General features: G+C 39.6%; 1 protein-coding gene across 2 annotated transcripts in view; it reads right to left on the minus strand.

The window, feature by feature from the left end:
• The window catches only part of DCX (doublecortin), a 364207-nt gene that overhangs the window by 107459 nt on the left and 228798 nt on the right, over positions 1 to 27950 (minus strand). For both annotated transcript variants that reach the window (XM_082447684.1, XM_082447683.1), the window contains 2 exons: positions 10522 to 10907; positions 1783 to 2123 (listed from right to left, as the gene is read on the minus strand). In XM_082447684.1, the coding sequence (XP_082303810.1) occupies positions 1783 to 2123; positions 10522 to 10885 (705 nt within the window). In that variant the 5' untranslated portion in view covers positions 10886 to 10907. The remainder of the gene's footprint in view (positions 1 to 1782; positions 2124 to 10521; positions 10908 to 27950) is intronic.

Genomic DNA, 27950 nt, shown 5'->3' on the forward strand with positions numbered 1-27950 from the left:
TGATGAACTGTATGCATACATATGTACATTGCGTGTTGTGATTTACAGAGTGCTTTCACATCCATGATTTCATTTGATCTTCATGAGAATCCTGTGAGCATGGGTAGGGCAGGTGTGATTAGCCCCTTTGTACAGAGGAGAAGTGTGAGCCTCGGGACAGTTACGTGGTTAGCCCAACGTCACAGAGTAAGTGGCAATATCCAGATTAGAAACTAAGTCTTCTAAATCCCAGTCTTACATCCTTGATTTGTATTTGTCCTGTACTTCTTCAAGAGGCTGAAGGTACAGGGAAGCAGAGTTATGCCTAATGTTAGAAAAATCTTTCTAAAAATCACAGCTGTTCAACAGTGAAATGGGCTGTTTTATGAAATTGAAATGACTGTAGAGTACATCCTTGCCATAGGAGGGAGATTAAATGTCATGGCTTCTAGAGTTAAGGTCACCCTCAACTCTAAGATCCACTGATCATAAAATTCCTAGACCCTACTTCTCCGAGGTGAGGTTTATATGATGATTAATCCTGTTCCTGGACAGCTCCTGTTCATCATACACTTGGTCCTCAAAAAAGAGATATTCTTAGATGTTTAAGAGTTAGAACTTTTCCCATCGCAGATAAACCCATTGCTGTGGTACAACAAACACAGATCACATACAACCAATACCTCCAGGTTTCTCTCAGATAGAAGCCACACATTTATCCAAATTACCATGTATATGAGTTCGTGTTTTTCCCAGAAACTTAAAATCTTGCAGCACACAGTATATATCAGAAATTATGGGAGGAGGCACAGTTCTGCATTTGAACACTCATCATCCTCATATGGTGAATCTATTTTTTTTTAAGAATCTATATAGTTGCTCAAACACCAAAGGTATTTTAAGAGGTAGAAAGTATGGACTGATAATAATCCACACTTGTCTTGTCTGATGAGGGACCAGGATTCTCTTTAGAGCCAAAGAAACCAGCCACTGTTCCAATTCCCTTGGAACATTTTTTGTCATATATTTACAGCTCCCTGTGCTCAAGAGAATGGTGCATCTGTCTGATGGAGACGCCTGGCTGCATTCTTTCCCAGATATTAATATAGGTGGCACTTTAGTAGCATAACCAATGACATGAAGAACCTGATTTGGAGAGAAACAGATGGCACCATCTTTCTTGGGCTAATTTTAGGATCCTGAAATAGTCCCTTTCCACACAAACCATCAGTGGAACCAGATTAAGACAGCTATGTCACATGGAAAAGGGAGAGAGAAAAAATGTGGTCTAGTGTGAGGCAAAGACAACGAACCAGAAACCTCAGTGCTTCCCTTCATATTCTCCTTTCATAGAATATGAGGGTCACTTCCACCTCTTTTCATCAGAATGGATGCTGAGTACCAATGTAAGAGTATCTAAGAAGAAATGAGTGGGCAAATCTCATTTCTAGTCACATACATTGAACCATCCAGGTTGCATCACGCACTAGCTAAATTCATATTCCAAGGAGTTTGTAGGACCTAGGCTCCAACACATCTTTTCTTAGCAGATAAGGAAGCTAATAAGTGACCATTCTACCTGGTGAGTCAGAGACAGATCGAATTTCAAAGCCTCACATTCCTGGTCCATTGCTTTGTCTGCTGAAAAGACCTTTCTCCCAAATGAGACATAATATATCAGGTAGGGCTGATGAGAGGTGGAGGAAGGGTCTCCCAACCAGAAATGATGTCCGAGGTATAAGATGGTCAGCCAAGGATTTAGAACAAATGAGAAGAGGTGTAATCGGGGGATAAAGCACCTACCTGTTTTCCATCCAGAGTGTAGAGTTTTTTGACAACCCCGGTCTCTAGTTTGATGGCTTCAGTGATATCAGTGAGGACTTGCTCAAAAGAGTGGGCTGTCTTCTTGTTCAGAAGCACACGCACAGCTTTCCGAGGCTTCACCCCACTGCGGATGATGGTCACCAGCTTGGGGCGCACAAAGTCCTTGTTCTCTCTGGCCTGGGCACTGTTGCTGCTAGCCAGGGACTGAGGGGCTTTCATATTAGCAGATGTCTTCACATTGACAGACCAGTTGGGATTGACATTCTTGGTGTACTCCACCTTTTTAAAGAAGTTGTCTGAGGAGCACACATAGCTTTCCCCTAAGGGAAGAAATAAGTGGTGATTAGTTTAACAGCAGGTATACGGACTATTCTAACCAAATTAATATACACTGACCTTGAAGTAGGACTTCTGGAAAAATGGTGATAATAACAAACTTCATGTGCAATTCCTAATTAGGCCCTCTAACAACTTGGCTCATTCAAATTCAAGAGCAAGTAATCAGCAAACTATTCTTCATCATAATGAAAAAATCCTGTAAAGCTAAGGGTCCCAAGGATAATGAACATACCTAAGTATAATCCAAAAAGTGGGGTTCTCAAGCTTGATATGATTTCATTTGAATTGAAATGTTTACATTAACTCCTAGGATGTGTGTTAATGTCTAGGGGCATTACTAGAGCGTTTTTAACATGTCTCTTTCTTAATGTTCCTGTCCTATTTCTGGACTCACAGCCCTATTTGTTATATTACGAACTGAGAGAACTTTCAAAATCAATACATTTTTATTCCAAGTCAAAGTGACCAAAGTAACCTTGTGTATTGGGCATACAGGGCAAACTCGCCAAGAAGCCCGACTGTACTTTGTACAGAGTATATGGCTAAGCAGTAGAATACTAAAATGTGAAATGTGTGTGTGTGGTGAATGTATGTATGTGTGTGTAATTGTGTCTTTTACCCCCATACCCACCCAGGTGGAGAAACTATCTAAATAACAACCTGTAGACACACACACACACACACACAATTCCTTGTGTTTGCAAGTCTAGCTCTTGCTTGAGAAATGCTCTCCCCTGTTTCCACCACCCACCCCTCATCTTTCCATCTTCCTGAATGCCATACACTAGCTCGGTGTGTTCAGGGCCGTCTTCACCAGTGCTCACCCTTGGCTGCCACAAGTAATGAGGTGGAGATGTGAGAATACACCGTACAGCCTGATTTATGGATTGGAGGGATCTAGTGTAATTTTCACATTTACCATGGGCTAGAGGAAATGACTAGTACAGCGGAAGCAATGCAGGGGCCAGAGGCAAGAGGAGGGGATTAGACACCTGAGACTAGAAGCTGGAGAAAAGAGGAAGAGAGGTAGGCTCAGCCTGGGGGAGAGACTATTGGAAAAGATTGAATTTTTTGAGTAAAACACATTAGCCTCAAGGTATACAAAAGTTCATCCAGAGGTTGAGATGCAGAAAACCAGTGGGATTTAATCAGGCTTAACTCATCAGTAATAACGCTAAATCGATCAATCAATCAATCAATCAACCCGAGCCCTTGCAAAGAAAGCATTAAACACAATTATAATCTGATGGCTCTCCTTCCTTTGGTCTCAGCAGGAGAACCGAGCAGAGACATTCACAAATGCCGGGCTGATGATTCACTCCCTGTGCAAATATTGATTGCTTTGCTGTAGCACCAAAACCTTTAAGTCGTGTTAATTGATAAATTTCTCAGTTAGTGCTCAGAGAAGATTCGGTGAGATTCTGGAGGGCACCTTTGAGGACATTTATATGTGTGTGGGGAGCAGGAAGGTAAGTGGCTTGTAACGTATGTAAAGTGGCTTCCAACACTGCTCTGAGTCCCAGATGCTGCTAGTGTTCTGTCTTGACAAGGGGACCAAGGCATGGTTTGTAGATGAGCACGGGCCCTCACTCCTGCACCTGGTGCAGGCATGCACAGCCAGGATGGGGCGGTCAAAGACCGCAGCCAAAAGAAACCCTAATTTCTCTGGCTGCCACTGGCTAATCCAATCCTGCGCAAGTGATTAGAGGATGTGGTCTTTAATTCTTGACTTAAAGGACGAAGGGACCCTTTCAATTCCCCCATATATTCACAGCCAGTATTCCCCATACCCTAGAAATGGCACTCTACCAGATGCACGGGCACCTTCCAAGAGGTCACTGCCTTTGAGTCAGATGTTTTCCGTAATTTGTCATGTACTTTAAAACTCTGTCAGACAACTGGTGGTGTGCAAATGTATGAGGCTATATATTTATGATTTCACTCATCCACAGTCTCCTCTGGAGAGTCAGCTGTGCAGCCCTATTAGGACTCTGGACTTTTTTTGCTCCCATCTCTTAAACCTCTTAAGCCTCTGAACTATGAGTATGATTAACCACTCCACATGAAAATGAACATGATGGCAGACAGCTATAGTATCATATGGCGCCCAAGAACTTTTCAGAGGGCCCAGCTCTCAGCCAAATCTATGTTGAACACTTTCCAACAGTGCATTTTAGTCTCTCCACTCTCTTTCCTTTCGGCCCCAATATGAAGTAATGGAAAAAGGGCAGCTGATGTGATGTCAATCACAATGGGGTTCCCCAATATTTCCTAGTTGTGTGCCCTTGGGCAAACTAACCTCCCTTGGCTTCAGTTATTTGTCTGCAAAGTGGGGATGATGGTAACAAGACCTACCTCTTAAGGTTGTTCTGAGGCTCAGAGCAGGTGATGCACGATCTGCAGGGCTGAGCCCAGAGTCTGCCACATAGTAAGCACTTGATAAATGCCAGCTATCGTTATTATTAAGGCCCTAACCTGAAGGAATAGAGAGAGAACAAGAAAAACGAGCCAAGAGGGAAAGGAGGAAGAAAAGGTGGAGAGAAAGGAGATGAAAAGAGGAAGAGTAGAAGCTGAAGGAAAGAAAAGCAGCAGCAGCAAGGGCAACCATCTTGGAACTGAGCTAGAATCATTATATAACATGAGCACTGCCCGGGACCCAGGCTTCAAAGATCATATTTCCTGCTGGTTGAAAGGAGGCCTCCGGTTGCGTCAAAGGCCAAATGTGGTAGCTTCATGGATAACACCTAGCAAAGCCACTTGCTGCCTCTGCTGGTGCACAATGAGAGCAGAATATCTTTTAAGACTATCTTTTTTTTAGAGCAGCTCTAAGGTTCACAGCAAAATTAAGGGGAAGGTACAGAGATTTTCCATACGCCCCCTGCTCCCACACATGCCTCCCCCGTTATCTGCATCCCCTAGCAGAGGGCAGGATGTCTGTGGTGGTTGAGGGGGAGTCAGATAGACCTGGATTTAAATCCCAGCCAGGCATTTACAAGCTGTATGACATCAGGCAAATCATTTAATCTCTGAGTCTCAGCTTTTCTGTCTACAAATTGAAGCTATTGTGCTAGGTGGCATCTAAGTCCCTTCCAGCTCTTAAGGTCTATAAGAAGGAATTTTCTTCTCTTTTCCATCTCAAACAGGCTCTAGGAGATAAAGTTGTTATGGTAATTACATGTTAAAGAAAAGAAGTAGGTGCCCACCACTGAGGACTCTCCCCTTGTACTACTGGAAAGACATCAAATGTGCTGCTTCTCTCGACCAAAGCTTCCTGGTTCTGATTTTGCAATTGTCTGCAACGTGTGCTGCCAGAGCTCGGTGCTTTCCTGCACGTCCAGCTGCCTGGCACTTGGAGCTGGGTGAGGTGTGTTGCACCTTTACACAGCTGGGTTCCCATCCTGCCACAGCTTCCAGGGGCCATTTCCCACTCATTAGAAGCCTAGAAGGAAAGCTGGCTTCAGAGCCAAGCAAGGTGACAATTTGCTGGAATCGACAATCTGCTTCAGGGCGAGGGGGTAAGGAAATGAAGTCATGGAAGCACAGCTGAAAGGGCAGGAAGGGAACAAGCTATGGGCTCAAGATGATCTAATGTCTACCTCCCTTCACTTTCAGGAGAGCTCCATTTTCAAAAACATGAAACATGTTTATAGCTGCTCAGTGCAAAAGCACTTCTGCCTGGGCTTTCTCTTCTTTTCCTGGGCTTTCTCCCTCAAGAAGGAAAATATTAAATGGCAGTTTATTGTATTATCAGATCTATTAGTGATGTATCACTCTCCCAGGTATCTTAAAATCCTCGTCTTTGGCAGTGTGCTTGCTTTAGTAGTTAGAGGATAAATTAGTGAGAAAGTGGTTTCATCTCATTGGAACAAATGAGCTATGGCAAAGAAAGTGGATCATAGCTGGTGTCACCATACAGATCTTCCAACAAGACTGTCACAATTGTAAATATTCTGTCCCATGGTCTGCATAATAATGCTCAAAAGGACACCCCTAAGATTGATCTGGGTACTTACATACAAGGAAGTGGGGAAGGAATTAGACAGTGCATGAAGGAAGAATAATTCTCCAACGAAAGACTAAACAAGACCAAACGAAAAGTCACTGGTGGATTTCATTCACTGACCCACTGGGAATATAGCTAATACGTATATGGCCACATTCTGTCTGGCTTCACGAAGACTGTTTGTGTACCCAAGGAGCTGTGGGAAAGCTGACATCAATAACCTGACTTTGGTCCAAAATGGTCCCCTTAATACTTTCAGTATCTAGCAGCAGACAGTAGACTAGAGGCATTTAGACAAAGGAGTGCCACAAGGCCAGAGTGATTATTAACCAATTGCTTTCTATTTCATTTTATTTTAGGCTAAATACTTAATAACGTGGCCATTTGGAAACATAGTATGTATGTTCTATGCTCCATTATTCCTTTAAGATCTACAAATCAAAAAACAAAAACAAAGATTTATGTATTCCTAGGAATTCCCACCATTGTACATAGCTGAAGGGGACCGTCAAGATCACTTAATCTAGTACTTCCCAACTTTAAGTGCTCATAAGACTCACCCTGGGGAAATCTGTGAAAACAGACTCTGGAGCACTAGCCCTGAAAATTCTGAGTCAACAAATCCGGGGTGTGGCCCAGGAATTGATATTTTTCTAAAGCTCTGAAAGATTCTGAAAGGCAGCCAGGTTGTTAGTTTCTGCTGTACAATGAAGTGAATCAGCTATATGTATACCTATATCCCCTCCCTCTTGGACCTCCTTCCCAACCCCCCCATCCCACCCATCTAGGTCATCACAGAGCACCAAGCTGAGCTTCCTGTGCTTTATAGCATGTTCCCACTAGCTATCTATTTTACGCATGGTAGTGTATATATGTCATTCCTAATCTCCCAATTCGTCCCCCCCTCCCCTTCCCCACCCCCCGTGTCCACATGTCCGTTCTCTACATCTATGTCTCTATTCCTGCCCTGCAAATAGGTTCATCTGTACCATTTTTCTTATTACTATTATTTTTTTACATCATGAACAATAATAGTCCCTTGTAGCTGTAGTTTTACCTTGTCAATGTGTTTCCATATTTATCATCTAATTTTATCCTCACAATCACTCTAATAGATAAAGAAGGCAGGTATTACTAGTCTCATTTTACAGATAAGAATATTACAATAGATACACAAAATGTGGTCTATACATACAATGAAATATTATTCCTCAGAAACAAAAGGAATGAAGTGTTGATACATGGTATAGCACGGACAAACCTTGGAAACATTTTCTAAGCGAAAGAAGCCAGTCACAAAAGACCACATAGTGTATGATTCAATTTACATAAAATGTCCAGAATAGGTAAATCTGTAGAGACATAAGGTAGATAAGTTGTCACCTAGAGCTGCAGAGAATACGGGAAATGGGCAGTGACAGCTAATTGGTACAGGGTTTCTTTTTGGGGTGATGGAAATGGTATAAAATTAGATTATGGTGATGGTCTCACCACTTGTAAATTTTCTAATCTAAAAGTCATTGAACTGTACACTTAAGTTGGTGAATTTTACAGTATGCAAGTTATACCTTAATAAAGTTGGTTTTTTTACGTTGTTTTAAAAAGAGAGAACATTAGTCACAGTGATGATAAGGACAAACTTATAGTCATGTAGCTTAACCAGCTATAAACTAGGATGACTCAAATAGTACCAGCCACCCTTTATTGAATGCTATCATGTGCCAGGCAGAACACTAAACACTTCGTATCCATTGTTTTATTTAATCCTCAGTTATTCCCACTTTACAGATGAACAACTGAGGCTCATGGAGTCTAAATGGTTTCCCCCGAGTTCACACAAGCTAGCAGGTGGCAGAACTGGAATTTGAACCAAATCGGATTCCAAAGATTTCTTTTCCTATTATAATCTTCTGCCTCTAAGATGAGAACCCAATGCCTCTGACTCTTCACCCAGGGATCTTTCCAAACATTTTCAATTTGAAGTCTCTTGAGGAGCAACATGTATGAATTACTATTTTAAAAACTTTCTTTTAACCTCTTCCAAAGGTGAAGAAAGTAAAGGACTTCTGTCCTCCATTCCTACAGTTGCAAAGGACAAAAAATAGGAGAGAAAAAGACCCTTTTTCTTTATCCTCTTCATATCTGTACCTTTTCCCATCTGGCTCTGTGGTAGTGGGATATTGGTCACATTTCTCAATGCTGTCCCAGAGATACCCCAGAATTTCCTTGACTGAATGGGCCATACTCAGGACTGAAAGGGCACTGAGGGCCACTGCAGTTTGTGGTTGTATGTGACTTGTGGATAAATGCAACTGAGCCTTATTTACATTCTGCATAGTCCAGAAATTCACCAGGAAGTACTACTACTGCACCCGGGAGTGGTAGATGAGAGGAGCCCAATCTAGCAGGACTCAAAAGGATCAAGAGAAAAGAAAGCTGCAGTCTTCAAAATTGTATTTATTACCTATATTGAGCTAAGATTATCACAACACACACCCCAATACACACACACACACACACAGAAATCCAGGGAGGAAAATCAATATCAAGGGCTAGTCCTTGAGCAAGACATGTTAAAAAATGGATTTGGGGGAGTGGGCAATCTGTGCATGATACCATTCTTATATCAGACACAAGAACATTCTAATTCTTGCTCCAAATACAATGTCACTTGATTCAGAATTCTGCCCGAGCATATATCATGGTCTTTAAAAGATCGCAGCTAGTGGAAATGAGGACATACTGGGTGATTCAGGGTGCTTTGTTTATGAAAATTATTACAGAGAAACCCCTCCAGTTTGACTGAGATGTGGATTTTACAGCGACAAAAGACACACACCCTATCGATTACGCTGTTGGACAGCTCCCTCAGCCTAGCTTCAAGTCCTTCAAGTTTGCCCTGACTCTCCTTTATTTTAAGATATTTGCTAGGATGGCCAATCCTTCAGTGTTCAGAAGAAGCCTAGGATTAACCTCTACCTGGCCATCCAGCACCTGATAATCTAAGCCTCCTCAGCATTGTTTCTCAAGGTCAGCTTGGAGAAAAACCACAGACTTGAACCCCGAGACCCAGATCCAGTAGCCATATGGACACTGTCTTATAAGTAACTAGCCCCAAATCACTCAACCTGACTTGAGAAACAGCAGCTACTTGCGAGAATGTGGTCTTGCACACGGGAAGCCCTCATGCTCCTTTGTCTAGGAACACAAGAAACCTAGAAGCAGTGAAGCAGAGGCGGGGCACTCCCATCCATACCAAGTCCTTTAATGTGCTGTTTCTCCTTCCTTGCCGCCTGTTTCAGAGAGATCTGCCTGTTCTAAACCCATCTTTGCTTGGGGGAATGGAAAGAATGAGGAGGGAGGGCTGGACAGTGGGAAGAGGTTTTGGGGGGAACATTTTCATTATCACCACTCCTGAGTGCTGTCCTTTAAAGTATTGTCAGGTTAAACTGATCACATATATTACACCCATTAAAAGGTGGGGTAGGGAGGCATCCTCAAAATACTTGATTTGATAAAGTAAAATATTAAGACCATGTCCCAGGATCTATTTTTCTAAATGATCACAAAAAAGACTTCATGGCTGGGCAAGTTTTGGTAAGAGCTGGGATTTTCCCTATTTTTGAGTTGGGTACACAGGTTGTCAGGATTCTCAGCAATCTTGTCATAAAATTCGATTGCAAAACCAAAATCTGAAAAGGATTTAAACAGATTTAGGTAGAGTGAGTCAGTTCCTATTCTAATAGGAATAGTCTTTATTAAAATACCAGGCATACCTACAGCTTTTTTTGGTATTTCTCTCAATGACCTCAGCCTTAGGGACACACCCTGAAGTGGGCTTTTTAGAAGCAACAGCTGAGCAGTGACCACTTACCTAAAAGTATAATCCTTTGTGAATAGGTCCAGGAAGTCCAGCTTTTAGGGTGCGTATTTCCATGAGTTGCAATTCACAAAGAGTCTCTCAGCAGTTCAAAGGATATTAGCATGTAATATTTTCTCTCTGTTAACCCAACCAATCTTCCTTCTTCATTTTATACCCCTAGTGGTTTTATGGTCTGCCTCAATAGTGCTATTTAGAGTTAACTATGAACACATTCTAGAGTAAATGACACAATTCAGGTTTTTCTTTGTATACCCTGGGAGATAAACACAATGCATTATCATCACCAGCCCCACTTCGGCGCCAGCCGAAACTGAAGACCATGAAGGGTAATGGCTAATGATTCTGTCAATGCCTATAGAATTAGAAGTCTAAGCAGCAACCTTGTGTTTTTACAAGCACATTTCCCAATTCCTTTTAATAAAAATCCAAGAAATGTACCCGTAACTAACGATGCCACCTCCCGCTAAGGGCCACCACCCACTCCTTGAATTACCTTCTTCCAGTTCATCCATGCTTCCGATTTTCCTGGATCCATCAATGGTGTAAATGTAACGCACTCCCTGAGGCAGGTTGATGTTGTCAGACAGAGATCGTGTCAGGTCAGCCAGCAAGGCGTCGAAGCTGCGAAAACGGTCAGAGGACACAGCGTACACAATCCCCTTGAAGTAGCGGTCCCCATTGCGGTAGAAACGTACCTTCTTGGCTTTTTTCTCGTTGCTCAGTGCCTGCAAGGTTCGGGTTCGGTAGAAGCTACAATGGGCGCTGTGAGTGGGGCTAGGCAGCCCATTCATCCGTGAGCCTCTCATGTTCCTGGATGTCTTATCTCTTTCATCAAAATGTCCAAAATCAAGTTCCATATTTTGGTGGAACTTCAGAGACCTGAGTGTTGGAGAAAAGGGTGGGGATGAAAAGAAGCAAAGAAAAACGGGTGAGGAGGAAAAAAAAAAAAGAAAGGAATTCAAATATTAGCCAGATCCAGATCTGCAATCTGCTGCTTGTGAAAAGAACTGGTTGAAAAAAGCCCGTGACCCATCTGCTGCTTGCCCCTGACCTGCAGGAATATTGATTTTAATAGAAAAGAAGGAGGGGCTGGAGGGGTGCTGCTGGCTGTGGGCATTGGGGTGAGAGATGGGGAGGGAGGCACTTCTGGCACTGTTCCAAACACAGGAGAGGGAGGGATTTTGAAATAGCTTAAAATCCTGGGACTTCCTGACACTGGCTCCTATCAAATTGTAACTTCGGGCTAAATACATTAAAACTGGCATCTGTTTCCTCACACATGCCCACATGACTAACGCTTGTAAATGAATCCATAGCCTGACAAAATCCCCCTTGAAGGGAACAGAAGGACCTAGCCAAGGTTAGCATCTCTAGCTCAGGAAGCAATCTTTGCATCTTAGTAAAATGACTATGAAGGGGAGTGTTTTAATTTTATCCCAAACCCTCTTTCCTACTCTAATGTGTGCATCCCCTCCCCCCAGAATAAACTAGGATTCTCCTTTAAAGGGACGGCCTCTAGGGAATAGCCAGAGTCTTTGTGCTATTCATCAAACCCCTTCCCCACCAAGCTGGTGCAGCTATCCGAGATTCACAAGAAATAAGCTGCAAAAAAAAAAGGATTAGAAAAATCAGTTATTTAATGAGTTATTAGTTCTACTTTACTCCTGGTATCCGCCCCCCCTTCTCTATGTGCTCTACCCACCTCCAACAATGATGCAGCCCCACCTCTTAATGGAATCATTTAATTGTTGAAAGATTCCCAAAGGAATCCTTTAACAGCATATGGGACCTTTAGAAGCAAGCACACCTTTCATTGTTCTGGGCTTCTACCCTGAATGAAGGGGCATTTTGCCCTCACAGCAGGCAATTCACCCCAAATTTGTCTATTGCCCAGGTGTGTTAGCTGAGGCAAAAGATGGTCATCTGTCAGATTTGCTTTCCCCCTTTCTGCTGAAAGAAAGAAAGAAAGGAAGGAAGGAAGGAAGGAAGGAAGAAAATCACAATATGAAACCAAATACAACAGAAGCCCCAAACGCTAGCAAAGGTAGTGACAGCCTAGGAACCAAACTATGAACGTGCATCGCACAGATGGGGATAAAAAGACTCACAAAGCAAGCAGGGCTCAGCTGCTACACACTGCCACATTGAGATATTTGCAAGGGACCAGGAAGACAGGAGATAAAGGAAGACTGGTGCCTAGCAGGTTTGCCAGGCTCGCTCCCTCTATTCTCCCAATGTCACCATGACCTGTGCTGAGCTCAGCATTGTCTCTGTCAGACAGCCTGCAGTGTAAGAGACCCCACCTCCTCAAGACAAGTAGCAAGCATTTCCCCAGGCGTGCCAGCAACGCTTGGCTTTGCTTTAGAATCTGGGGTGCTATTATTCTAAAATCAACATCACAGTGAAAACAAAGGAACATCAAACTCACTTTTCTAAAGGAAAATCCCAGGTAGAGGCTTAGGAAAAAATCTGATAGAATAAGGCCAAAAAAAAAAAAAGAGGGGGGAGATAAGAGGGAAAGAGAGAGAGAGGACACACCGAGAGAGGGAGAGAGAGAGAGAGAGCTTTGCCTTGTGCTTTTCCCGTTTGACATCTGTTACATTCTCCCTGAAAATCACTGGAAAGCCCCACTCACCGGTTTTCTGCTGGTTGGGTGGAGATGCTGAGAGAAAGAAAACCAATCTCTCTATGCCTTTGTTGTCTGAGCTCCAAGCAAGAAATTCCTGCCAGGGTGGATAGATGCCTTCTAGGTCCTAGTGCCTTGTCCAGCTTCTCCCCTATAACTCAGGCTTAGTGAATCTCCCCCAACCTCCTTTGATTAATTACATGCTTTGTTTTTTTCAACTCACCGGCTGCATTTACAGCTAGAAAGGTTTCATTTATAACCAACAGGAAATTGCAGGGTAGCAAAAAGATTGCACAGGCAAGCTCAGAATGCTCTAATGAGCAATGTGCTAGTCTTTTCTTTTAGGGAACTGGCAATTTCATTTGGCCAAAACCTTGGCCTAATCTGCCTGGGGGCCAGACTCACAGTCAAACCAGGCTTCTTAGAAATTGTAGCTCTCTTCATTTAACCTTGAGAGAAAACAATCAAATATGCAAATTCTTTATGGCATGTTAGTTCATGCATCCAACAACTGGTTGTTTGGAAAGGAGGTTAGTGGAGTAGACTAAGAAGCAGTAGGAAAGGGACAAGACAAGGGCAAGTCATTCCAGAATTTCATGGAGGATGGAGTTGAAGACGGATCCCAAAGACCTTTTAGCTCGGTGTAATAATTTTGTTAATGGGATCTGCAGCGTTCACCTTTGAGAACTTGAGACTTCAAATCTAACCCAGAGACTTTTCTGTGTGAAGTGAGTCTGATGGCTACAAGATAAATATTAAATAGCTCTTTCCTCAAACTGCCTATTTGTTACTAACTGGCTTCTTTATATCAAATATGTTATAAAGGGCAAGGAAGCATGCATATTGAATTCAAGAAATCAGGCCAAATTATAAGACAAAAGAAGAGTAAGGTGAGGGTGGGCTACCATATTCACAACTGAGGCTCCATGCATTAATATGTAGCAGTATTGAACTATCATGGTTCCATTTTTGCTTGGCTTCCAGGAAGCTCAGAGCTAATAGCATGCTGAGGAATTATCTTATGTCTGATTCCTAATATAATTAACCCTACTTTTTAGAGATAATGCTAGATGATTTATAGTTAAGCTCTTGCTATGCACGTATTTTACTGTAAGCTGCCTTAAAATGGGATTAAATATATGATTTTTCTTCTCTGGAAGGTGATAGCTCAGCAAAGCCTGAGCTATCTATGTTAGTGGGTGTTCAGCGTCAAGTGTGCAACCTGCCCAGTCAAGTCCTCCCAACACTTTTCTGCTGCTCTCCTCTTTTCTAAATAAGTACCTCAGGGGACAGCACGTGTCTGCCCTGTTTTCTTCCATTTGTTTCTGCCTTACACTGTGGCCACCTCTTGAAAACTCAGGGTTATTCAAGTCAAGGGCAGAAAAATATCAAGGAATAGAGGCAGAGAAATATGGAAATTCCAACCAATGGCTGCAACTTCCTTGTCCAGCAAAGCCAATGTCTTAATTTTTTTTTTCTTTCACATAGTAAGCATTCTGTAAATACACAGCAATTGATTTTGCATCAGAACTCAAAATCATTTTATTTCTGGTGAAGATATAAGAATGCATGGGACGATAAAACTTAAACATGAAGGATTTGGAATAGATCTTAGAGAAAATGTCCTCATGATCTAGGCTTTTTAACACTACTGTGGAAGCAAAATGTCTTTAGAAGACAGTCTAGGATAGATGGCTTTGTTTGCTTTCTATATACCAGAGTGCAGAGGGTGAACAAGATCAATGTTTCCCAGTGTGAGGTATGTGGATGTTAATAGGTGTTCTTTAAAAAGAGAAAACAGTTCTATGGTCAAATATGTTTGAAAAGTGATGGGCTAAACAAAATTTGTTTTCTTTATCATAAACTTCTCAGGGCCTTTAATGGTACAAGTCTCCGAGAAGGCAATTTAGTATAAAGGATTTCCTGCTTTTTTTTTTTTTTTAACTCAGGATCTTTTTTTTCCCCAGAGCATCTCATAGACTTATGTTCTGTGGGAAAACCTTTTTCAAAAACTGGACTAGGTTATCTCACCAACGTAATTCTTCTCAAAGAATTGTCAGCTACTAACCAAAACTTCTTCTCTCACTTCCTCAGAGGAGAAGGATCCCTGGCAGAAGTGAAGGGCTCAGGCACAAGTCCAGGGGAAAGTACATCTTTCTGTATGGAAGTCAACTTTGAAGATCAAGGGAGAGTCACGATTGAGGGTTCAATGGCGTGAAGAGATTGAAGGAAAAGGGCAGCGACCCCATTGTGGGAAATGTACCAGTAAGATCTTTTGAGTAATTACAATGTGCTCAGTACCACAGGAAAGATGCAGAGTAGATAACATCAGTCACTGCCCCTGAGGGACTTGAAGAGTCACTAAGGAGACAGGACAAGAATATGTATCTTGCAAAAATCATGAAGGAGAAGGGTTGTGGTCTGGGTTAATCAAACTCAGCTTTAGGATCAGGGTCAGGAAACAAGACCATCATCCATCATACACACACACACACACACACACAAACACACACAATCATTAGTTTACCTATCAGAAACACAGTAAGTAGAATCTAGAGTGGAGTGGGATAAGCGAACAGGAAGTGAGGTTGGAAATATATACAAACGGTTTATGGGGACCAGAAAACTATAAAGTACATAGTAATAAAGCCAACAAATATATGTAAGACCTGTATTGAGAAAAGCATAAAACTATTAAAGAACATAACAGAAGCGGTGAATAAATGTAGAGCTAGACCATGTTCATGAATGGCAAGATGCAACGTTGTAAGGGTATCGGTCCGCCCCAAAGTAATCTATATAGATATGAAAAAACTCCAGTTAAAAACTCCAACAGGAGTGTTTGTGAAATTCACAAATATCAGGTAAGTATTACCTTTTATTATGCCCCAAATAGTCACATGCCACCTCCCTCACTTCTTTCGTCTTTGCCCACGTATCAGCTTCTCAACAAGACCAAGCCAGACTATTCTATTTAAAGTCACAACCTTCCTCCCAACCCAGCCCTCCAATTTCCTTTACCCTGCTCTATTTTTTCTGTAACACTTATCATCTTCCAGCATATTATATAATATGCCTATTTATTATGTTTATTATAAACCTACCCAAAGTAGAATATAAACTCCACAAGGGCAGGAAAATTCTAACAGCTTTAATGAAATATAATTCATAATGCCAATGGTAATATTTCATTTGCTTTTAATACTATACGCAAAGTGTTTAGAACAATGTCTAGCACAAAGTAGGTTTGGGTATTTGTTTAATTGGATAAAGTAAAGAAAACATGGACTCTTCAGTAGATGATATTGGGACAATTAACTTTCGTATGGAAAAAATTAAATTAGATCCCCAGTTCACACCATACATAAAAATAAACTCCAGATGTTTTAAAGACCTGCATATAAAGAACAGGACTTGAAAATTATTAGAATAAATGGTAGGAGATTCTCTTTAATTCCTTGTGACAAAAAGACTTTCTTAACCAATATGCAAAAAGCAGAAATCTTATAGGAAAATATTGGTAAACTTGATTACATGAAAATTTAAAGCTTCTGAAGGCAAAAGATAGCATTAAAACATGAAAAGATAAGTAACAGACTGAGAAAAAGATATTTGAATCTTATATAATGGACATAGGATTAATTAATTAATATTAATTATATATATATAACCTATACATATAATATCAATAAGAAAAAGGCAAAACTCCAATAGAAAAAAAATGAACAAAGGATATGCCCAGGTTGTTCATAAAAGAGGAAACCCTAATGGCCAATAAACAGGTAAAAATATGCTCAACCTCACACATAACTAGGAAAATCCAAGTTAAAACAGAAATTGCATATTTTACAAGCGTTAGATTGGTGGAAATTTTTAAAGTATGGCATACCAAGTATAGGCAAAGACAAAAAGCACCTGGAACTTTCATACGCTGTTGGAGGAAATATAAATTAGTACAATTTTGGAGAGCAGTTTTTGGTAGTAGCTAGTATAGTTGAAAATGTATATCAACCTATGATCCAGAAATTCCATTTCTAGATATACATCCCACGGAAATTCTCACACATGTGTTCAAGGAGACAGCTACAAGGATATTCATAAAAGCATTACTGAAATGCTGAAAAGTGAAAACAACCCAAATGCCTATCATCAGCATACTAATTTGATTAGTGGTTATTCATACAAGGGATGTTATATACAGTGAAATAGAATAGATGAGTGCTAAGTGTAAGTGGTGGTGCACAGGTTTCTCTGCAGCCATAAGTTTTCATTTCTCTGAAAACTAAATGTCTGGAAGTGTAATTGCTGAGTCATGTGATAATTGTGTGTTTCATTTTAAAAGAAACTGCCAAACTGTTTTCTAGAGTGGCTTAATATTTTATATACCCACCAGCAATGTATGAGAGATCCAGTTTCACTGCATTCTCATCAGCATTTGGTATTTTTATTTAAACCATTCTAATAGATGTGTAATGATATCCCTTTGTGGTTTAAATTTGCATTTCCCTAATGTGTAATGGGGTTGAACATCTTTTCATGTTCTCATTTACTATAACTGTAGAGCTTCTTCAGTGATAAGACTCTTTGTGCCTTTTGCCCATTTTCTAATTGGATTGTTTGCTTTTTTAATGTTGAGTTTTGAGAGTTCATTATATATTCTAGATCTGAGTCTTTTGTCAGATATGTGGGCTTGCAAATACGTTCTCTCAGTCTATAGCTTGTCTTTTCATTCCCTTAACATGGTCTTTCATAGAGCAAAAGTTTTTAATATATTCTTTTTTTTATGGTTTGTGCTTTTGGTGTCATGTCTCTTCATGAAGCCTAGATCCTGAAGTTCTCTCCTATGTTATATTCTAAAAGTTTTACAGATGTATATTTTATATTTAAATCTATGATGCACATTGAGTTAATTTTTGTATCAGGTGTGCGATATAGATTATAGTTCATATTTTTTGTCTATGGATATATAATTGCTCCAGCACCATTTGTTGAGAAGATCCTCCTTTGAATTGCTTTTTCACCTTTGTCAAAAGTCAATTGACTATATCTTTGTAAATCTATTTCTGTTCGATATTGAATAGCAGTGGTGAGAATGGACATTCTTGACTTGTTCCGGTTCTTAGCTGGAAAGCATTTAGCCTTTCATCGTTAAGTGTGACATTAACTATGAGGGTTTTTTGTTTGTTTTCTGGTATATGTACTGTATCAAGTTGAGCAAGTTCCTGTATTCCTAGAGTTTTCCGAGGTTTTTTTTTTTAAATCATGAATGGGTGTTGAATTTTATCAAATCATTTTTCTACGCCAGTGATTTGATTGTGTGATTTTCTTCTGTAGTCTGTTAATACAATTGATTGCATAGATTGATTTTCAGAATGTGTACAATTTTGCATGTGTTGGCATATTTCTTAATGATTTTAAAAATTTGGAATCAAACATGAACTAAGGTAATTTTCCATATTTCTTCAAAATAATTTTTAAAATTACTCAGACAAGTAACTTAAGCAGAGTGTTAGCAATCAGGTAATCAGGAAAATATTTGGCAGATGAGCATATAGCATATATAGGCAAAAAGGGAACAAGTTAGAAAGTGCAGTAGTACTCAACTCTGGCTTTATAATTGAATCAAATGGGAAGCTTTTAAAAAATACTCTTGACTATGATTTAATTGATCTGGTATGGTTTCGAAGCATTAGTATTTTTTAAAGCTACCCTGGTGATTCTAATGTACAGCCAAGGTTGAGAACCACTGGCATAGTGGAAAGAACCTAATAAGGTAGACTTTGGAGTCAGATCTGATTTCAAATCCCAGTTCCACAGCTTATTAGTTACATGACACTGAGCAAGTTAGTGGAGTCTATTTATAAAATGGGGATAGAGAAATAAGCTCATATCCTCCTTGAGCCACTGCTATTTACAGTTTCTTCACTTGCTGTATTCTACCTGACACAACAGGAAAATGATTCAATACATAGTCATGCTTGAAATCACTCTTGGTGGGCCAAAAACTGAGAGGACTCCTTAGAAGATGAGAAGTAGATCTGTTTTGATTAAAGAAGGAAACCACAGCTCAGGACATGCATGGGAGAGCATTGGAGAGTATTCTCATAGGTAATAAAAGTACCCCAGGAGTTCTCCATGCCAAAAGGTAAAAACTATGACAAAGGAGTGGTCTTAAAGGCAACTACTCAGTCTAACAGGAAGAAAAGCCAGAAAAGTCAACTCCTCTCTATCCTTTTTCCCACTGCATGGACCAGCAAGCAGTAACAGAGGGATTTGTCTTCAAGTGAAAGCAATGAATAATGGAGCTTAAGACAGTGAGACAGTCTAGTAACATGGGTGATGGGCAATGGCTAAATAAATGGGAGTATTAATGAGAAATAGAGACGTACACAGATTCATCAAGGTACCCTTATTATGGCATGTTCTCCACCTTACCCACTCTGATTGAAAACAGCAGATACATATTTTCCCTCTATTCTCTGAAACAAGTTGCATAAACAGAAGGAGCAGACAGTCTAAAAAAAATCTCAACTACAGAGAGAAGCATATAATAAGAGAATCACCAAACACTTAAACAAAGCAATGCCATGAAATAGAGACAATACATTCAACAAATGAAAGGACTTTCATTAGATAAGTAGAGTCCTCGGAACATGAATATAAAATAATAACCTCAGAATGATAAGGAAGGATATTACACCTATGAAAGAACAAGTAATTATAGAACAATAATAGGTAAATATTTATTTTTAAAAATCTCTTATTTTTCATAACATAGGTGAAGTTAATAAATGGACTGAACTAAGATTTGTGATGGATAGAAACAGAGATGAAATCATAGAGCTGGAAAATTGGGCTGAGGCGTTCACCCAGAGTATAAAGGATAAGGGGATGGAAAGTAGTAAAGAAAATGTGAGAGGCATGAAATATAAACAAATCAAGAAATTTCCACATTTGTCTAAAGGGAGTTCCACTGAATAAAAATGGAGAGAATGGAAGGAATCAATATTTGAGGAATAAATGGCAAAACAAACAAACAAAGAAAAAACTCCCTAGAATTGAAGTCATGAATCCCCAGATTGAAAGGGCCTTATAAATGCCAAGGAGGATAACCTATTTTAAAAAAAGAATAGTAATTAAAAAAAAAACTCTAAACCTGGACACACCACAGTGAAATTTTAGAGCATCAAGGATAACGTGAAAATACTAAAATCTTTCAGAGAGAAAATAAAGACCACCTACAATGAACAAGAATAAGTTTGACTTTTCATTAGCAAAATCAGACGCAGGACAGCAATGGAGCAATATCTTCAAACTGTTGAGTGAAAATAATGTTGAACCTTGGATTTAATACAAAGCCAAACTATTATATGAGAGAGAGGGAGAGATAAAGGTGTTTTGGACATATAAGAACCCAGAAAACTTACCACCCCCAAAAACTCTCGGAAAGAATTAGTAGAGAACATACGTCGGCACAAAGAAAAATAATTTGTATAAAGCAATGATGTTAAGGAAATAAAGCTTAATCATTTATGTATTATTTATATAATTAAAATTAATTTAAAACTATAAGATGTAACCTATCTCCATCTGGGAGAAAGTTTGGTAAGTGTAAGGTCAGTGAAAGGTGTTACCTATAAATTTTGCTTGAACTGAGCAAAACATTGTGTTCTCACTACATCAACAAAGGGAATGTGAATCCTTCATGTAGTTTTTCCACAAGTTTAGAAGAGCATGAGTGGTGCCTGTGGTCACTGGCCTAATTTAAGTCTCAGGAAACAACTTCTAGAAAGTACTTTCTCATCTATAGCCAGTCCCAGGGATCATTCCTGGATTAAAATATTCTTGTATGGAGCAAACTGAAAGAAGGAAAAAAACTGACCTACCGCAGTATACTCAAGATATTTCATTCCACAGAATATTTCCTGAGTTTCTCCCATGCACCAGGCTCTGTGCTAGGCGCTGAGGGCTGCAAGGATAAAAAGACAAAGAGGAAGTGGAAGGTCCTGCTCTTTTTATTCTCAATGAAAATCTTTCTTAGAAGCCCCTCGGCAGAATTTCCTTCAGGTCATATTGGCCAGGATTAGTCCCATTTCCATGCAGAAACTTATTACTGACAAGGGGAATGAGACTACTGATTGGCTTCAATTAATCATGATTCACTTCCTCTGCATAAGAAAGAGTTCAGCCCCCCTCCCCATTATGGCTACACAGAGGAAGGTGAAAAAATTGGAGTTCTATTAGTGAGGAAGAAGTGGAAGGTACCAACAAGGTTTGCTACAGTATTTAACATTTCTGAACCTCATATTGGGTCCTCACCATGTATTTTTCCTCAAAGAACTATTGTGACTGTTAAATGAGATAACTCTTGTTGTGTTCAATAAATGTCAGCTATTAATATTGTGGTTGATGTTGTTATTTGGCTTTTAATTCGTTATCTCATCAATAGCTGGTTCTTTCCATTTTTCCCTTATGTCCCCCACAGTTTGACATCAATGCCTCATTTCATGGCCAGAAGATGGCTACAGAAATTCTAGGCATCACATGCAGATAATGTTTCTGATCTTCAGTTTCTCTATCTGTAAAACAGATATATTCATATTTACCTCAATGATTCATTGTGAGGATTAAATGAGATCATTCATATAAGAACTCAATAAAGTTAGCTACTATTGTTGTTGTTACTGACATCAATACCCTCTTGACAGTGCATGGCATAATGTCAAGCTCAAGGCAAGCGCTCAACAAATGGTAGCTCTTGTAAATAAACATGTGCATATCTGTGCAAGAAAAGGCTGGGAAATCTCCCTGACCTTGGGCTAAGTCAAACCTTCTTACATACAACATCAAAAGCAGAAATGACCAAAAAAAAAAATAGATACCTTGGATTTCATCAAAATTAAAAACATTTGTGCTTCAAATGATACCATCAAGAAAGTGAAAAGACAACCCACAGAATAGGAGAAAATATCTGGCAAATCATATAGCTGACAAGGAATTTGCATGTAGGATATATAAAGAACTCTTGCAACTCAAAAATAAATAACCCAATAAAAAATTAGCAAAGGATATGAGAGACATAGCTTCAAATAAGATACACAAAAGGCCAATAATCACATGAAAAGATGCTTAACATCATTAGTTATAGGGAAATGAAAATCAAAACCAAAGGAGCCACTAGGATGGAAGAATCATAAAGGCAGATAATGAAAAATATTGCACACCTGAAACTAACACATTGTAAATCAACTGTACTTCACTAAAAATTTAAAGAAAAGAATGTTGAGAAATTGGAACCATTATGCAGTGCTGATAGGAATGTAAAATGGTGTAGCCAATGTGGAAAAGTCTGGCAGTTCCTCAAGTGACTAAACGTAGAGTTACCATATGATCCAGAAATTCAACTCTTAGGTATACACCCAAGAGAAATGAAAACATACGTACACAGAAAAACTTGTACACAAATGTTCACAGCAGCATTATTCATAATAGCTAAAATGTGGAAATAACATAAATGCCCATCAACAGATGAATGGCTAAACAAAATGTGTTACATCCATGTAATGTAATATTATGCAGCCATAAAAAGAAGACAAATACTGATACATGTAACAACTTGGATGAACTATGAAAATATTATAAGTGAAGAAAGGCAGACACAAAAGGCCATATATTGTATGTGTCCATTTATATGAAATATCCAGAATAGGTAAATCCATAGAGACAGAAAACAGATTAATGGTTGCCAGGGGTGGGAGTAGGGGGAAATAGGACTTACTGCTAATGGGTATGGGGTTTCTTTATGGGGTGATGAAAATGTTCCAAAATGGATTATGATGATGATTGCACAACTCTGTGAATATACTAAAAAACACTGAATTTTACAATTAAATGGGTGAATTTTATGGTATGTGAATATCTCAATAAAACTATTTTTTTAAAAAAGAAAATGGACCCAGCCCTGTTAGAAATACAAAGATGAATAAAACAGTTCTTGCCTTATGGCCCTCACATTGATAAGGAGAGCTAAAAAGTGCACAAAAATAGCATTCCTGACTCCATCTTATGTTCCCATCCTCATTTTCCTTTCATTCCACTTTTAATTTACAATATCTATTTGTATTCGATTTATTCTTACAAATCACTTAAAATCCTTTCCGGAACAAGGTGGGGTATTAAGTAAACAAATGACCTCAAACAGCAATGATACAGGGAAGAATGTGTTCAGTGTCATAAAAGAGTGCTATGGGGGGAAGTAAAGAGCATTTTCCTCTTTAAAGCAAAGGGGGGAAACAAGAGTGCCTTCCCTCCCAAAGTATCTTGGTGCCCCTGCTCTTCTTATCAGCCATGGGAGAAAGAAGTCAGACGTCATAAAAATGGATCCCAGAGGGACATGAGCAGAGCCTGTCAGTAGATGTATGTGCAAATGTGATAAACTTCGAGAACATGGATTGTGTTAAAGATTCCATTCTCTGGCGGTTTGGGCTCTGCTGGACTGTATCGTGAGCTGCAGCTAACCTATGGTAACGTGAGGAAAGTGATGCAAGCCTCTGGAGCTGGAATGTGCCTGCAACCTGCACCTGACCGGCAATGAGCATGTGGAAACGTGAAATTCTTGGACCATTAAGCAGGCCTACTAAAGAACAGCCAGATACTGAGAGGTGAGTTTTCAGCACAGCAGCTTCAGGCTGAGCTCAGCTGTTGGTGCAGCAGGCACTGGGCTCTGTGCTCAGACACTGTCAGAAGCATTATAATTAAACTTCCCTGCCTCCCCCTGACCAAGGCTGACAGCTGTGAGAGCAGAGCTGCTAGGAGAGGCACTTATACTCTTGAATCAATTCTGATCCAAGAAGGGGGTGGGAATCATTCCACCTCCACAATTTCCACAACAAAGGGCACTTCTATTCCTGGGAAACCCATGAGCCAGAGATGCCTAAGGCATCTTGGATGAAGGAAGTATTTCTTCACATTTGAAAAAAGATATGGCAGTTTCTTATAAATTTCTATATACATATTTTATGATCCAGCGGTTCAACTATTAGCTATTTATTCAAGATAAATAAAAACGTATATCCAGAGAAAAAAACTTTCATATGATTGTTCACAGAAGCTTTTATTCATAATAGCCCAAAGTGGAAACAAACCAGGTGTTCATCAAGATAAGAATGGATTAGCTAACTGTGATCTATTGGCAAAATGAAATACTACTTAGCAATAAAAAGGAAGGAACTACTGATACAGGCAAGATGGATGAATTTCAAAAATACGTTAAATTAAAAAGCCTTACACAAAAGAGTAAGATTCCATTTATATCAGGCAAAAATCTGTGGTGGAAAAAAATCAGAACACTGATTACTTTGAGGGGAATTGGGGACAGGGAATAATTGGAAGGGACACGAGGGAACTTTTTAAGGTGATGACTATGATGTATCACGTCATAGGGATTTAGTTTCCAGAGGTGCGTGCATTTTTCAAAACCCAGTGAATGCACATCAGAAAGAAAAACTGAATGGAAAATAAAATGAGAGATAAGTGCCATGTTGAAGGGAAGGGGAGATGTGGGATATTATCAGATTTAATTTTTTTAAATGTCAGTCTGAAACAACCGATTAAAAATGGCAAAAATCTTGAACAGACATTTACTAAAGGATATGCAAATAAGCACATGAAAAAATGTTCTGCATCATTTCCCATTAGAAAAATGCAAATTAAAGCCACAATGGGATATCACTGCACTCTTATTAGAAAGGCTAAAATTAAAAATGATGACAACCCCAAGTGCTGGTGAAGATTGCAAGCAACTGGAACTCTTGTATATTACTAGTGGGAATGCAAAACTGTACAGCCACTCTAGAAAATAGTTTGGTAGGACTTCCCTGGTGGCGCAGTGGTTAAGAATCCGCCTGCCAATGCAGGGGACAAGGGTTCGAGCCCTGGTCCGGGAAGATCCCACATGCCACGGAGCAACTAAGCCCGTGCGTCACAACTACTGAGCCTGCGCTCTAGAGCCCGCGAGCCACAACTACTGAGCCCATGTGCCACAACTACTGAAGCCCGCACGCCTAGAGCCCGTGCTCCGCAACAAGAGAAGCCACTGCAATGAGAAGCCTGAGCACGGCAACAAAGAGTAGCCCCCGCTCGCCGCAACTAGAGAAAGCCCGTGCGCAGCAACGAAGACCCAACGCAGCCAAAAATAAATAAATAAATTAATTAATTAAATAAAAAAAAATAGTTTGGTAGTTTCTTATAAACTTAAACGTTCACTTACCATAGGACTGAGTAATCCCACTCTTAGGTATTTATCCTAGAGATATGAGAACTTCTGTTCACACAAAAATCTGTGTATGCACCAAGAGTGGTTTGTTTCTGCTTTATGATGTCTGGGACCTCAGTTGGAAAGTCTTGAATGGCTAGCGATGACTCAGAGGGCTGAGGACTGGGAGCATCTAGGGGCTTCTTCACCCACATGCCTAGCATGTGAACTGGGATAACTCAAAGACTGCTTAGTGGAGATTATAGTTAACTATAGCACCTACAAATGGCCTCTCCATGGGAGGGTCCAGAGAGTGAGTGTTCCAAGAGATCCAGGTGGAAGTTGTGTGGCCTTCTCTGACCTAGCCTCAGAAGTCATACAGTGTTACCTCATCCACATTCTATTGATTACTACAAGTCACTAAGGCTAATCCCAGATTCAAGGGGAGAAATATTTGACTCTACCTATTAATGGGGGAGTGGCAAGGCCACACTGCAAGAGAGCATGTAGGATAGGAGATACTGTTGTCTCTACCTTTGAAGAGTATAATCTGCCATAGTGAACAAAGAAATTAATCTACGTACAAGTCTAAATAGCCATTGATTATAAAATCCAACAACAATAATAACAAATAATTGGGGATGTTGGAAATAAAATGGAAATAAAATATTAAATAACAATACATGAAAAAACCTATGCATGAATGTTTATAGCAGCTCTATTCATAATCTCCAAAAACTGGAAACAACACAAATGTCCTTCAATAAGTGATGGGAAATGAACTGGGGTACATCTATACAGTGGAATATTGCTCAGCAATAGAAAGGAATGAACTATTGATACATGCAACAACTTTGATGAATCTCAAAGGTATGTTAAATGTTCTGGAATTACTGATGATTGCTACATTTTATAAATATACTAAAATATACCAAAAACCCACGTATTGTATACTTTAAAAGGATGAATTTTATGGTATATAAATTATCTTTCAACTAAAAAATGGGAGAAACATAATTTTCAGAAAAAGGTAAAATCATGGCTCTCAAACAAATATAAAAATAAATATGTTTTACAGATTTATTTTACTTGTATGAGGAACATAGGCAGATGTTATAACCAGTTCAAAGGAAAAGTGAAAAAAGCACAAATTCATATGAAGGAATTGAATTGAAAATAAAGGCAAAACTGGTTTTTCCACAGGCAAGAGGGAAGCCAATCAAAACTCTCCTGGATAAGACAGAGTTTGAATATCTATCAGCTACCTACAATTTACAAAATAATTTCCCTCTTTGCAAAATTGCTCTAAGACAATGAACAGGCCTGAATCAGAGAGCCTGGAAGAGTGTGCTATAGATAATGCATAGTTTTCCATTAAAGGACAAACTTTTTTCTACAGTGTGTTATAGCTCATAGAATTGTACACTTCCCAAGTCAATTTTACTTCATGCTAATTGAAAAATTGTTTTAATTAGAATTATTACACAGTGACTTTGTGATAGTAGATGACCAGAACAGAAATGGAACACCCAATAGGAGCCTATCACAGTTGTCTACATCAAACACAGTGGAAGCCAGTGTTAGGGCGGAGCCTGTGGACAATGAGAAAAACTGATTTGAGTTTGTGAGGGTTAAATCACACATTGAAAGTAAGTTTCAATACAGTCAGGCCTGCTCAAACAGAGGAATTTATGAGTAGAAAGGAAGTGCATCCCAGGGACATGGATATCCTTTTTTCTGGGTTGAGGGGATGCTAGGGCCCAATGCCATCTCAGCAGACTGACCACTAAGCTAAGGTCCAGTTCACCAGGCCACCGTGTGAGAGACCATCACTTTCCCCACACCCATTCCTGCAACTGAAATATCCTAGGGTACTTCCTCAAATGAGAAACATTTATTAACACACAAAAAAGCAATGATAGCAGCTTTATACATAATAACAAAAAACTAGAAATAGGGCAGGTGTCCATCAATAGAAGAATGGATACACTGTGTTTTACTCAATGAAATACTACTCAGCAATAAAAAGGAATTAACTACTGATACATAACAAGAATGACTCTCAAATGCATTATACCGAGTGAAAGAAGCCTTCTATAAAGAGGACATACTTTGTGATTCCATTATATGACATTCTAGGAGAGGCAGATCTAAGTGATGGCACAAAAATATCAGAACAGAGAGCCTCCGATCAAGCCTCTTAGATAGCCTCAACCACCAGAGGGCAGACAGCAGAAAAACTATAATCCTGCAGCCTGTGGAACAAAAACCACATTCACAGAAAGACAGACAAGATGAAAAGGCAGAGGGCTACATACCAGATGAAGGAACAAGATAAAACCCCAGAAAAACAACTAAATGAAGTGGAGATAGGCAACCTTCCAGAAAAATAACTCAGAATAATGATAGTGAAGATGATCCAGGACCTCGGAATAAGAATGGAGGCAAAGATCGAGAAGATGCAAGAAATGTTTAACAAAGACCTAGAAGAATTAAAGAACAAACAAACAGAGATGAGCAATACAATAACTGAAATGAAAACTACACTAGAAGGAATCAATAGCAGAGTAACTGAGGCAGAAGAACGGATAAGTGACCTGGAAGACAGAATGGTGGAATTCACTGCTGCGGAACAGACTAAAGAAAAAAGAATGAAAAGAAATGAAGACAGCCTAAGAGACCTCTGGGACAACATTAAACGCAACAACATTCGCATTATAGGGGTCCCAGAAGGAGAAGAGAGAGAGAAAGGACCAGAGAAAATATTTGAAGAGATTATAATCGAAAACTTCCCTAACATGGGAAAGGAAATAGCCACCCAAGTCCAGGAAGCGCAGAGAGTCCCATACAGGATAAACCCAAGGAGAAACACGCCGAGACACATAGTAATCAAATTGGCAAAAATTAAAGACAAAGAAAAATTATTGAAAGCAGCAAGGGAAAAACGAAAAATAACATACAAGGGAACTCCCATAAGGTTAACAGCTGATTTCTCAGCAGAAACTCTACAAGCCAGAAGGGAGTAGCATGATATACTTAAAGT

Source organism: Balaenoptera physalus, assembly GCF_965194825.1.
Source record: "Balaenoptera physalus genome assembly, chromosome: X".
Taxonomy (NCBI): domain Eukaryota; kingdom Metazoa; phylum Chordata; class Mammalia; order Artiodactyla; family Balaenopteridae; genus Balaenoptera; species Balaenoptera physalus.